Source organism: Coturnix japonica, chromosome 2 (genome assembly GCF_001577835.2).
Source record: "Coturnix japonica isolate 7356 chromosome 2, Coturnix japonica 2.1, whole genome shotgun sequence".
Lineage (NCBI taxonomy): Eukaryota > Metazoa > Chordata > Aves > Galliformes > Phasianidae > Coturnix > Coturnix japonica.
In genome coordinates this window covers 77,257,924-77,271,947 of record NC_029517.1, presented here as the reverse complement: position 1 = coordinate 77,271,947, position 14,024 = coordinate 77,257,924, and the positions used below count along the sequence as shown (strand labels likewise).

The following is a 14,024-nucleotide window of genomic DNA, read 5'->3' as shown; positions in this document are numbered from 1 at the left end:
ACAGATCAGTAGTTAACTCTTCTGCAGATTTAGAGCCAAGAAACAGCTATAATGACTTTTAGTGACAGCTAACACATTTTATATCTGATGCTGATGGCAGTATTCACAGCGTTTAATTCATCCATCTCATTTGCGTGCCATTCAGATGAGTTGCTCCAGTAAGAAGTCTAACTCTCAAGAGAGATGATGCAGAGATGCACGGTCAACACCTGCCCTCACAGTCATGTAGATAATGACTTAAGGAACAGAAACTATTCAGTTCAAATGATCTAGCTAAGTTCACTACACCACTACAACTTCAAAATCAGAAAAATCTGAAGGAAAGAATGTTGTAAAAATTACTTCATATTTCTTCTTTTCAAGAAGCCAGTCAATGTGGTCATCTTGGTCCCGTTCTTTAGCTACAACCACGTCTCTTGGGCTAATGATATAAAACAGCGATTCGCCTTCCGAATACTCTGCAAATGCATACACAATTTTATTATTATTATATTTTCCTTAAGTAAAGCTTTTTAGTACACCCTAGAGGGGAATTTGCAGAGGAGATGCAAGGAAGGAAGCAAGGCTATTCCTGCAGAACATGCTTGTTCAGAAAGCTATATTCTCCAATGAATTAAAACTGGCTTAAATGGTAAAACAGCTTTCAAAATAAATAAATAAATAAATAAATAAAAAATCACTACAGCTTATTGCAAATTCTGATTCATTCACTATGTGTAAACTTTATGACGGTTTAGAACACATTATGGTACTTTTAGAGGACTATTACACTCCGTAGCCTGCAATAAACTTATCCTTCCCATCAAGGTCAAGGCCATCAAAAGCATAAATGATAGATGCCATAACCCCTGGGGACACAGCACATCATTACAGAAATGCATGTGCAACACTATAAGTTAAGGTTATATGTATAATGCATTTGCTTATACCATAAGCCTTTATTTTTGAGTACGCTCAAAGTAAAAATGTACTTAAAGGTAAAATCAACCACAGAAGATGACTGCTCAGAATAAATATTATTTGCAGAGAACCCATGAAAAATCATTATCAATATTTAGTGGGTATTCCATCCCATATATGGAATATCTGGGGTATTACATATCACCTCTGAGCCTATAAGCAATCCACAAAATACTGCTTGCTTTAAAGCCATCCAAAAATTTTAGACTTGTCAGGTTAAGTAGAATATTTATTAAGCATAAAAGTACAACTGTGGGCATCAGTGTTCTGCTTAGGGACAGGTATAAAGCAATCCCAATTCTGCTGATAGCTGCAGAGATGTTCTGGAGATCAGGAAAAGATATAGTTTATTTCTTTCTAGTGGCTTAAGGGCATTGATGAACACAAAGAGGCCTGCCAAGCCTATGATTTGAAATGTGGTGCCAGGGAAGGTGTTTAAAAATCAGATTCATGGATTTTAAAAGCCAGAAGGAATGTTTCTGTTTAATGTTCCCTATATAATCTTCACCACAGAATTCTGCATCAGCTTTGCCATGTGTCTTCTTGAATTACAACATGTATATCAGAAAATCCCACCATATTAATTAAAAGAAAGTATATACTATGCTAGAGTTTTCTTTTTCTCCCTGCCTGTTACATAATTAAATCCATCTTCAAGGCTGAAGTTGTCAAACTCCAGTTCCTACTCATTTTAACACTCTGAGGTCTGTTGCATGCTGACAGCTTTGTCAGTACAGGGAAGCTAAGTAGTAATGTGCCCCTTTTAATTTGATCCAGGGGCATCTTACTGTTGAAATTACATCTATTCCATCTTTGGCTCTAAACAACTTGTCCAGATGCTGTATCATTCATTCATCACTATTCTTGAAGCCCTTCTTCCCAAAGATACATATGAACTTCTACAGATCATGAACAGATCTCTATCAAAGATACTTTTCCCCAGGATACTGGGCATTATGCGAGATCTAGACTTATCTATCTCCCAGCAAATCCAACTTGTAAATGGCATTGCAAATCATAACATTTAATTATGCCCATCTTTGCAAGTAATGTACATTTGTGTTATTTCATCTGACTGGATCTTACACTTCAGTGTCTTACGTAGTAACAGAGATTAGAAAAATTAAGAAGACTCTGAGCATTTTCAAATTAAATAAATTTTAATCCATTTAGAAAAACAAAACAATATTAGGAAAACGTACCTAAATGGTAATCTCTACATTCATTCTCCTGAAATCCTCGTACTGTCAGTGCATCAGAAGAGATCTCCTCACAAGACTCAGGCAGGGGTTGTACGATGTCCAGTCTGGGCCTGGCACAACACTCCACCTCCTAGAAAAATGCAGACATCTTAGCTGCATCCCGCACAGCTTCCTCAGCAATGTCATCTGACAGTCATCTGCAGGTAAAGTCAATACCCAGCAACTATAGCACTGGATGCAGAACCAGAATTGACTTTGCAGTGGGTATTCAGCTATCAACCACACAGGGAAGGAGAAGCAGAGATGACACATGCCTAACCCGCTTGGGAGTATGGTCATTATTTTTCTGCTCTTGGTCACAGTAGTTTTCAGAGCTGTAACAGATGATGATCAACCACTGCTACCAAAAAGTAATGCAACAATTTCAGACACATTCTCAGCTGAGCTCAGGCTCCAGAGGACTAAGTTCTACAAATCAATGTTATTCTGGTACTAAGATCAACTTCTTCTAAGCTAGTGTTTATGTTTGCACTTCTAAGCATCCAGCAGCATTAGAAATAAAATTAAACTAAGAGTAACCTAAAACATTTACTGTGCTGGTGCTCTTCAGGAAGGTGAACTCAGGCAGTGAAATGCAGATGTTTATTTTAAGATGACATCACGGAGAAAACATTGGCTCAACTAGCTTATTTTAATTAAGAAAAGGCTCAAGACAATGCATTATATTATACTTTAGACTGTCAATTTTAACAAAATACAGAATGAAAGAATATTGTGATGTAAGAAGTGGATTTTCACATCTCCAGCCTACCTAGTCAGTAGCAGAACCACTGAAGTCTTTTCCTGATCTAACTGTTTCAGCAGAAGTGAAAAATGAAGCACAGCCATGAGTTCAATTCCAATGCAATTTATAATAAGTAAGAAGTTGTCATCTGAAAGCTGTGAAATGAAGCGTAGGAAGAACAGCATTCCTCACTACCCAACAGCATCTGCAGCGAGCCATGAGCTCAGGGAGAGGGGCTCTGAGATGCTGGCACAGGGCTCCCACCAGGCCAGAGCACAGTCACAGCAACAGGATGGGAGTCCTTCTGTTTCCTTCCCAGAGATCCCAGGCACCCAGAGAACTATGAATATCTAGCTTGCAGAGATTTTATTGTCTGTTTACATAGAATGGTAATTAAAAGCAAATACAAGTGAAATCTCTTTTTTGTGTTTTATTACAACTGTACTACCAGGTTTTTTTTTTTCATCTTTCTTCCCTGCAGCAGACAGAATGAGTTTCACCTCAGTTTCTACTTGCTTTCCATAGCTTCCTTCTTCATTAACATCTGCTTCCTAATTTCCTTGCTCCCCTGAATTCCAGTTCACCTTTTCCTCCCCCTTCCCGTCCAATTTGCTTGCTGTCTTTTCTTTCATCTGCTCTCACGCACTGGAGGACTACAGCACTGGCTCTCTTGGGAACCGATGCTGTGACATTATTTTTTTCCTCCATATAAATAAAGAAATAATAATCTGACATCCTGCAGCAGAGCTGGAAGCTAACCCTATTGATTTCAGCCAGCTCGAGCATTCATTTGAACCTACAGTGTTGCATTGCCTAGCAACTTGTGCACCCAGTTGCTTAAGGTTTCTATGGTGATGCTTGGCTAATGCAGACCTACTATCAAAGAGATGATCAAGAGCATCTGCCACTCGCACACTGCAACTTCAAGGATTTCCTCCACTACCTAGCCTTTTATTTGGCAATATGAAATAAATGCTGGAGACAGACACCATACGTGCCTGCTTGCAGTAGAAGCAGCTGACACGAATTCTGATTTCTAGCAATCTACACACATATCTTGGTGCACACAACCAAGGCCTGGGGAACGGCAATGCCATGTACTTGCAACAATGCATCCCATCCCTGCTACAGTGACTGATCAACTTCACAGATCTCTTTTCTTCTAAGACATAGATTCAGCTAGAGAGATCCTCTAGCTAGAGAGATCCTTCACTTTTTCTGGTACAGAAATAGTCAAAATAATGAGAGAAAAGGAGAGAAACAGTAAGAGGGAGGGGTAAAAGGAAGAAATAAGAGAAAGACTACCTGGAGACCTTCTCTGCTTCCTGCAGGAAACAAAGGACAGAGCTTTTAAAAGGTAAATCCATTAGTCTTCAGCATTATCCTTGCTGCCCTTATTTGCTAGGTCAGAGAAGTCTCAGGCTCTGCTCACTACAAGCTGGTTGCACCTCTTTCACAGGTAATCAGATCTGCCTGACTAGTTTAAATTTGAACTCCCAGGACATTTCGGTGCTGTGGTGAGATTGTAACAGAAACATCATTACCGTCTTTTCTGAAATCTCCTTTACGTATGAAAGTATAACAAGCTGGTCACAGAGAGGTGCGAGCCCACTGATATAGAACTCTGTATCAAACTGGAAAACTGAAACACAGGAAAGAGGTTATTAAGCAAATAAATATATGAACTACTTCCTAAGAAAAACATACAGCTTATTTTAAGGGGGCAACCAAAAACACAGAGTACCAGTTCAGAGAAAAGTAGGCTCAATACACATAGCAAACCTACAGACTTCCCAGTTGGATCAGCAAGATGATGAAAAATTACATTTAACAGATTCAATTCCATTAAGACTTGCAAGAAGAAATGTTTGTGCTCCAGGACATGCTAGAGATGAAACATTTGAAATGAATGGTCAGCTAGACTTCCAGTAATCAAACTGGAGAGGGGAGGAAAAAAAAAAAAGGAAAAAAAAAAAAAAAAAAAGGAAAAAAGCCAAGCTCAGTAAAATAGGTGGTGTAGAAAAGATCTCTGTAGGTTTGCATATTTGCAGAAGTCTTGTAACCTTAAAAGAATCACACCTGATACATCTATTGGTATGGTATATGAAAACACAAAGGTCATTATTAATTTATTATCACAAGAAGATTTACAGATATACTCATCTCTAAGAAAAGATACAGCCAAATAGTGGCTCTTGACACTGAAAATGTAATTTCCTAATCAGTCTTGCTTTCAAGACCAATTTAAGTGTTGACTATTTTGAGAGAAAAACAAACCAAAATAAAAAGAGAACTGAACTGTAGTTATAGAAGGGCTCACTGTAGCTGATTTCTTACACAGAAATAATTATTTAGTTTTTTACTCCTGGGTTTACAGCACAGGCATTAAACATCTACAAATCTTAGTGCTTGTATTAGCAAACTAATTTTTGTTAAATGAAGTATATTAGATCCATCATAATTTTCTCTCAAGACAGTTTCAGGAAAATACAAGTAGAAAATAAATGTTTCCTTGTTTCCAGTCAGCAAGCTACACTACTATTATCTTCTGTTTACTGAAATAGGTAATTATTTCAGTACAGCAAAAAGAAAATGCAGCACAAAAATAATTTTCTTTAGCTAAGGCAGTAAGAAGAAACAGGATAAATAATTGTCCTCTTGATAAAGGAGGAAAAAAATACTGCCAAATAAAATATGTATTTGACATCTGTCTCTCACTGAATAAGCAAATGCTGTTTTTCTCTTAATGACGGCTGACACTTTGACATCACTGGGAGGCCAAAGCACGGCACAAGGGTAAAACAATCTATTCTAGGAGACAACAGGTTCACACTGGTAATCCTGTATGTCATTATTTTGTTGTATACTGCAAGACTGATGAGATTACTTGGATTGTGTCATATATTGCTCTGAATGATGACTTTAAAACCAACCATGTTAATAACGTCTACATAACAAATCTTATTACTAATTTACAATTTAGTATTTGGCATTTTAAGAGAATGTGAAAGATGGGAGCAAGTACATGGAAAAGAAAAAAATCAAATATGGAGCACAGGGTAGAAGGACAGCAAAGAAACTTCTGTTGACAGCTTAAAAAGTGACAAGCGAAGGCTCTTGGAGGCATATAAAATACTGTCATAAGAATTTGGAAAGGAAAACGGAGTGATGAATGGTATCTTTATAAAGATTATGGGGACAGTTTTGAAAAATCACGTGTTTGGCCTACACTAGAACTTCATTTCCTTAGTCAGTGAGGCAGTCCTAAAGTTGTTTGTAACACCCACAGAATGTATTTTGGATAAGGCAGTACTGCTGCTTAGAAAGATATAAAAGGAAATCACTTTGAGCTTTGTTTCTAAATAGAGTTCAGCTTCCTTGGTTTCATTTCCAGCTTTCTCTCAGCTCTTCTTCCTCAAGAGACCTTGTGGAAACACAATGCACTGCTGTGACAGCCTTGAACAAAGGCTGCCTGGCACAGGCCACGCTCTGTGACCTGACAGAAACCTCTGATACAGTCCATCAGCAAAAGTTTTACAGAAGAACTGCAACACTTATTAGAGCTCAGAGCACTAAGAGGTTAATCTGACTTACTCTGGGTAGTATGTTGTAATTAAGGGGGAAAAACCTACAAGGAGGTATTCCAGAAATGCTGTTAATTTGAAAAGGATTCAAAACAATGAAACCAAACACAGCACCGAAGTAAATGGGAATGATCATGGTGTGACCGTGTGTCATACATGTTCATGCCTATCATACAAGAGGGCTGTCAGTCAAATTACCAATGAAGCAGAGATTAAACCTGTAAATCATCTTGTTCATGAAGTGAAATGTATGAAATATACTACATAAATAAAACAACATATGTTACATTATTTACCCAAACTCTATAAAAGCAACTTTCCCACAGGCAGTGCACTGATTTTTATTTTTTTTTAAAGCCTGTTTTGTTGAATAAAATCTCAAAAACCAGTTAACTGCAAATTTAAAGTGTGAAACTGCGTTTACAGTGATAACACTGTGTTGACACACATTTCAACAAGGTCAAGATTTTGACATCACTTTTGGGTAAGTGAGCAGAGAACAGATCTGAAACTTAATATCTAGATGAAGAGAAGAATTTTGTTGATACTTTTTGGATTTTAATTCCATACGGTGTACAAAAGAAACAGAGTCACTCTGGCTAGTTTGTAGTTAGCTCATTCCTATTACAACAGCAGGACAGCCACAAAGGTGAGCCTGCCCAGCCCAGTGAATTCTGGTAGCTGATGGGGTGATGTAGCTACCTTTTCACTATCTACTTAAGGAACACCTACAAAATCTGCAGTTATTGTAAGCTGTAGGATAGCATCCCTGAGGTGTTCTCAAGATCTTTATATATGAACGCCTGCCTCAGCATTTAAATATTTTCATACTTACAAATTATTTCTATCTCCCGTTAAACTCCACAACTCGGATTTCCAGGGCAGACCTGCTTCTGACTAGAAATCTGAGCAGGAAGCTCAAGATGTGCTCACTTAAAGAAATGACAACTGCAACACAAAAGGAACTGGAAATTTCTGAGGAGGACACTGAAGTAATCCACTTGAGCATAACTTATTTGTGCTTGAGTATCCTTGCAATTCTCCTCTTAATATAGTACATAAAATTAAGCAACTATTTACTTAGTCATGTCCATGCTGTGATAGCATTTTTACGGACTATCTGTTTCCTTCAATTTCAATAGGAAGAGCAACAAGGTAAGACTCAAATAGGTCCCCATATAATAGTGATTAGGAAAACAGAATTTATTTCATGCTTCTGAAAATCAGAATTCATAACCTCCATGTTTATTTACAAAGCAAATGATTGGAAAAGTCATCTTCAAATTTATTTTTGTTTGAATGCTGAAAGTTTAGAAAGGCTTTAAGAAAACACTTAACAATGATTGGTCAATCACTCTTAATATAACCTCAAATGCCACATAGCAGATGACAAGCATTTTCAATGAAATAAAGCAGAGGAATGTTAATAATACTGTTGATTTAATATGATCACAGAAAATAAATAAATAAAAGCTTGAAATCAGTCAAAGCTCTGTAAAGCTTCTATACTCTGAAGTTGTTGTCATGCTTGCTACCAGCACAAAATGGAAATAAAAATTTTGCTACTAAAAATGATTTCTCTCAATTATAAAAATACACTCATCAGAAACATCAGGAAAAGGCAACAACTGCTTAGTCATGCCAGCAAGCATCTTCCTGGTGCACTCTAAAATTAGGACATGCTTTGTGTACCATAAACATTGTCACAACCTACTGCCTTATTCACAGTCATGCTTTACAAATGAAGTGCTACAGTAACACTAAAATCTTCTTTCTCCCATTCTCTCCCATACAGCAAGAAAATAATCTTTAAGAATAAGACAATTACCTGTACAGTCTTCCGGATACAGACAAATCAAATCGTCAGGAGTTTAAGTTTTGAAGCTTACAAGCTAATTTTCTGAAAATTTCTCTAAAATATGATCAACCAACAGGGCAAATACTCAGTAGTTTGTCAGTCTGGGTTAATTTTTATTATGGAATTTATGAATGATTCATTAATTTGTCTTGTGACAGACACGATGAGCAGTAGTCTGAGGGGATTTCTCTTTCTTTTTCTTTAGGAAATTTCCTTTTCCTGAAGTAGACAGACTTGCTGCAATTAAATAGTTGCATAAATTAGCATAAAATTGATGACATTTATTCACTTCTAATTTACTGTTCACCGTACTTGTTAGGAAGCTTTAAGCTCTCTTTATATAAGGAAAAATATGCTGCTACAGTAGATCACATTATCTTGCTTTACAAAGCAAAAAATAAATAGTCCTACATTTTCTTTCAGCCAAAAATGTGGTGTTCTCAGTATTTGGTGATAACTTTCTATGTGGTGATACAGCTATTCCTCCTCAAAACACAAGGATGTGTTGTTACAGTCATATCCACATGCAATTCTGATATCAGAAGTCTGCTTTGTGGGGAAAGAGGGGGAATGCCCAGGGGAAACACATGCTTGAGGCATTGCTGGCAGGCTGGCACCTGGAATTAAGCTGAGATTCCTCAAATAAAGTCCGGGCAAAATGAATTGAATGAGAAACCTCTAATCAACTTACAGTCTTTTACTGACTTTCAAGTAAAATACTTCATGAGCTACTTGACTAGGGCACTCAAAGATTATTTCCCGCTATTACCCAGTTTCACTTTGAAAAGGCACTGCATTATCTGCAAAGTGCTAATTAGTTCCTTAGTAAGCAACCTACTAGCAGACCACAGCTGAGGAAGGGCTTCCTGTTCAGAAGCTGTCTAGCATTACAGCTTTTGTACATGCATCAGAAGTGAGCACAGGGGTCAAGCACTCTTTAAGAAGAATCACAATGGCATTTAGTCCATGTTAAGCCTGTAATTCAATACCAATACTTTCTAATCAATACACTACTTCACCGTGGTAGCTGACAGCTATAAACTGATAGGATCTGCTCAGCTAACATACATTTAAACCTAAATAGAAACATTTTGCTAGACTTTATCTTTGACAGTGACTGAAGTCTCACGTACGCAATGAAGCAGGACACAGTAACCACAAACAACAGGAAAGATTAAGGAGGAAAAGCACCATTAATATACTGAGAAATGTAAATAAAATCAGTGATGCCATGCAGACCTTACTGAATGGGAACAATATATTTTGTGTTATTTCTCCTGCATGTAGCCACAGTATTATCTTCATTGAAACAGAATATCCAAAACAGTTCAGTGGTATTACCTTACTACTACAACACAGGCCACCTGATTTAGAATCAGGTTAGATACCATATTCATTTCCTTCCATACATCAAGCATGTCTGTGCATCAAGGTAAAATCCTTGTTGTGCAGGATCCTATGCACCTAACTTACAAGGCAGGAAATTCTGTTTCCTGGGCTGCAAGCCACCAAAAACAACATTTACTCTCTACTGATGACACCATGGTATGCTATGATGTTGTGGAACTTTAAGGCCTTCTGAACGGTTCTAAAAAGCATAGATCTGAAACTGCTGAGATATAGAGCCTATGACAATACAGTGTTTTCTTACATGTATTATCCCAATGAGACAGTGCCATAAAAGCTATAAGCCAAAAGAATATCTCAAGGTTATTAAGCTATCACTGAACTATATTCTTGTCTTGTATAAATTCTTTACATTAGAGGAGTATATCAACCTACGCATCCATTTAGAATATGGATTCTCTTGCCAAAAACATATTGGTTGCTGGTCAGTCTGTCCATTAATAACATCAATTTTCCAGCTATGCACCTGAAAAGTGAAGTTTAAACTACAATTAAATTGAAATAGATGCTGTGGCAGGACACACAACTCTCAAAGACCTTCCATGTGATTAAATCAAAAGCTACTGTAATTTTTGTTCAGACTTGAACAAATAACATCACCTTCTTTTCCCTCTCAGTCTAATACCCACATTCCAATGAGTGCTGCTGACAGCCTGTGGCAGAGGTGTTTCAGTGCTTTGACGTGAAACCACTAAAAAAAAAACGTCAAGCACATCATTAACAGGTTATGTGAGACAAAATAGCAGCCCTCATGAATACAGAGAAGATTTTAAGCTCAAGTTTGAAATACAAGAAAGTTACTTCCTCAAAACTGTCTAACCCTCAGATTTGCAGCTAAACAGTTTTATGACAGCTTTTTGTTATTTTTAAATGAAATTCCAATACACAGGTTAGCTCCCACAACAAAGACATACTATAACTGAAGTTGCAGAGTATGCTTTTGTTCGCCTGCTACTATGAAAAATCACCCTGCTTAATTATTTCCTAAAAGGTACTTAGAAAAGAAACTTACAGGTACAGAATATAAAAAAATATAAATCTTATATAAGAGATTGGAAGGCAAAATTCAAGACAATTTTGTCTTGGTATAATTCTCTCAAAAATCCTAGAATCTCATGTGTACTTATTCTTTTGAGAATATACAATATTCAACCAACAAATGGTATTCAAATCTCAATTAAGAGTCAAGCATGATTTCTCTTAGTATCTAGAATTCCTACAATGTTTAACATCCATTTCTTAGTTGATTTTGAGAAGCTATTTTAAAATTGTGTTTTCTCCTGACATCATAAAGCTGTACACATCTATGACATGTATCTCCCTGGTCAGTATACTGACATGAGTCGGGATTTTGTTTAAACAGTCTTGTTTACAATCTCATCTCATTACAGGCAAGACAAAGAAGCATAAAACTCCATAGTTGTCCACTCTGAACTAATGAGTCACTGTTTATCTTATCAGAAGCTTCTTCTGAGAACAGCTGAGCTTTTGTTTACCACTCTCCATCAACCACTGTCAAATTTCATTTGAATTCCCCTTTGTGCTGTATTTCATACACGTTGTCAACACCATTTCCATTAATCAGCAATAATGAAATTATTCACATTACATACAGAAATATTAAAGCAAAGAGAAAAAAAAAAAGGGGGGGGGGGGGGGTGATCAAAAAGAAATTCCAATCAATTTTCTAAAGCTATTCCAAACTCAGAATAAGTAGTGTAGTTAAACAATAATAATTAATTAAGCTAGAGTCTGTTTATTCCTTATTAGTATGCTGATCATCATTTAAGAAAGACAAAAAGCCAAAATCTCTGTAAAAATCTGCACGAAAGGCAAGTTAAGACATACATTTTTCTCTCACACAATACTCTGATTTTAGAAAAGCGCAGAATTTAAGATTGAGATTGCAAAAAACTATGCAGGACATCATAACAACCTCATCAGGTAAGAGTGAGGAGACATTTATGTTAAGACTAAAAGTTGCCTCTAAACTGTATCAATTCATCCAGGCTCAACATAAAAACGGACCTCTCAAAGCTTATCTAATTCCAAGAAGGCACACATTTTTATGATCATACCTATTTCAACATAGCGGTTTGGAAGGTCACGCATTTCACTGGCATGCCGCTCCTTCACTGAGCAAATCTAGGAAAAAAGATATATTTAGATCATTATGATGAACAAACTGTGATTCTTAAAACAATGCTAACTTTTCCCAGAAATTCTTCTTCTCACTGAGGTGTTCTTGAAAATGCACTTCTGGACTTTGAAAAATACAGGCAGTGAAACAGTGATGATGCATCGTTGAGGAAGAAAATCCAAAAGGAAAGTTCTGACTGCAATCCTCAGCCTTATAAATATAGTGAAAGAGGAGAAGGCAGATGGACCACCAGAAACATCTGAAAGCATCTTCTCACTATGATTTCTTCATAGTAGCATATGGGAGCTTGATTTTGGCATATTCTTATGCTTAATTTCTCTTTACCTCATTATTTCATTACACATATGCTACTGCAACTCCAAATAACAGGAGAGTACATACATATAAAGAAATGACAATACCCAAATGTCAGGAAGTGCACACAACACAATGGGAACATCAAGTGCCAAACTTAAGACAAACATCTTCAACTGTAAAATTCTAAGCTTAATGCTCCAAAAGCTTTTTGTGCTTCACCTACATTACTGTACTTTCCCTCACTAACTACTCCCACAAAGTGCTTTTAATTTCCCCCTGCACAATGATGTAGCAAGCTCTTGTAAGAAAACATCTAGCAGGCTCTAACAACTCCTTTCAGGTACCGGTCTGCACAAATCACAGTACATGAGTTCAAAATGCCAATTCCCTAGTGAAAGGAAAGCAAAAGTCTAAATAGCCAGCCCTCCATCCCACCTCTTTTGTTTCTTTTCTTCACCCCATGGCTCATAATACATGTCTGCCTTAGCAGTCAAAGTCCTCAGACCTCAAAATAAGTCTCTCCAAAAATAAGTCATGGTAAGTTGTTCTTCCTTAATGCTAATAAAAAGAAATTAATTCAAAAGTCCCTCTGAAAGCTTTCAAAAGATGAAATCTCTCGAAGGCACAGAGAAGTGTCCCTGAGGATTACACTCGCTGCATGCTCACACACAGAAATCTGTCTGACTGCTGGGTGTCTATCACTCCTCCTCCTCATGAGGGTCAGTCCAATGACATTTCTATGGCAGCGGGAGTTCTGCAGACTGTAGTCAAGCCAAACTCTATTTTTTTCGATTCTCTTTGCTTTTCAGAAATAATCCTCTGTTTGTCTGTGATAACAGCAAGCATTTATTACAAAGACAGGTAATTGCACCTTTACTGAATTTCCCCAGCCAATAATCAGTGTTAAATTATCCTTCCAGCAAAGGCTACAGGGATACATGTCTGGGCGAAGGCTTATGTCATCTCGAGGCACATTGGTAATTCTTTGCTTGGAGATCATGTCAAGTATCTTCACACCCTGAAAGTTTAAACAGAAGAGGACTTTATTCAGTACGACAAACTCCTAACCACCAGAGCCCACACTGTTTTGCACAGTTTGACAGTCGTAGCAGTTCATGGCATAAGTTGCAGCGTACAGATGAAAATGCTGGCACGAAAAACTGTTGATACAAAGACCAATCCAACCCAGGAAGTAACAGGAGGAATGGTATAATCAGAATAAACTAAAGGCTTAAACTTCACACGTCAAATAAAAAGTCATAAGGAATGAATGAGGAGCAGATTAGTAGCTCAATCCAGGAACAATTCCCGATTGTTTGGGCTGGTGCTATTGAAGAAACAAAACCATCCCATGCACTTCCATAACACTCCTTATAGAGAAACAAAAATTTTTATCTCAGAAAAAAGGAAAAGATGTGAAACAACAACTCATTAATATAAACAATGTCAATCTGTACTTCTCTAAAAATGCATTTATACTCTTATACTGAAAGGGAAAAATAAGCATATTTAAATGTTGTTTGGTTTTATACAGTGTGATTTTTCACTGCCTCCTCAGGAAAAATCCCAAACTAGCAGAACAAAAAGTTTAAAGAAAGGAAGATTAAAGTCATTTTAGAGGGAGAAAGAGCACTGAAGAGCTATTAATCAGATTTTTCCATACCATTTAGAAAAGGCTAGCTATAACCTTTCCAGTAGCAAAATAGAGATTAATTCACATTAAGTAATAACTTGCTTCTTTGTGATTTAATAGCAAACGTTGCCAAAAAAA

At 37.0% G+C, this 14,024-nt stretch overlaps 1 protein-coding gene across 4 annotated transcripts in view; it reads right to left on the bottom strand.

Annotated features, from left to right (window-relative positions):
- The window catches only part of VPS41 (VPS41 subunit of HOPS complex), a 98,190-nt gene that overhangs the window by 26,195 nt on the left and 57,971 nt on the right, over nt 1–14,024 (bottom strand). For all 4 annotated transcript variants that reach the window (XM_015854992.2, XM_015854993.1, XM_015854994.1 and 1 more), the window contains 5 exons: nt 13,125–13,271; nt 11,874–11,940; nt 4,491–4,588; nt 2,163–2,292; nt 343–458 (listed from right to left, as the gene is read on the bottom strand). In XM_015854992.2, the coding sequence (XP_015710478.1) occupies nt 343–458; nt 2,163–2,292; nt 4,491–4,588; nt 11,874–11,940; nt 13,125–13,271 (558 nt within the window). The remainder of the gene's footprint in view (nt 1–342; nt 459–2,162; nt 2,293–4,490; nt 4,589–11,873; nt 11,941–13,124; nt 13,272–14,024) is intronic.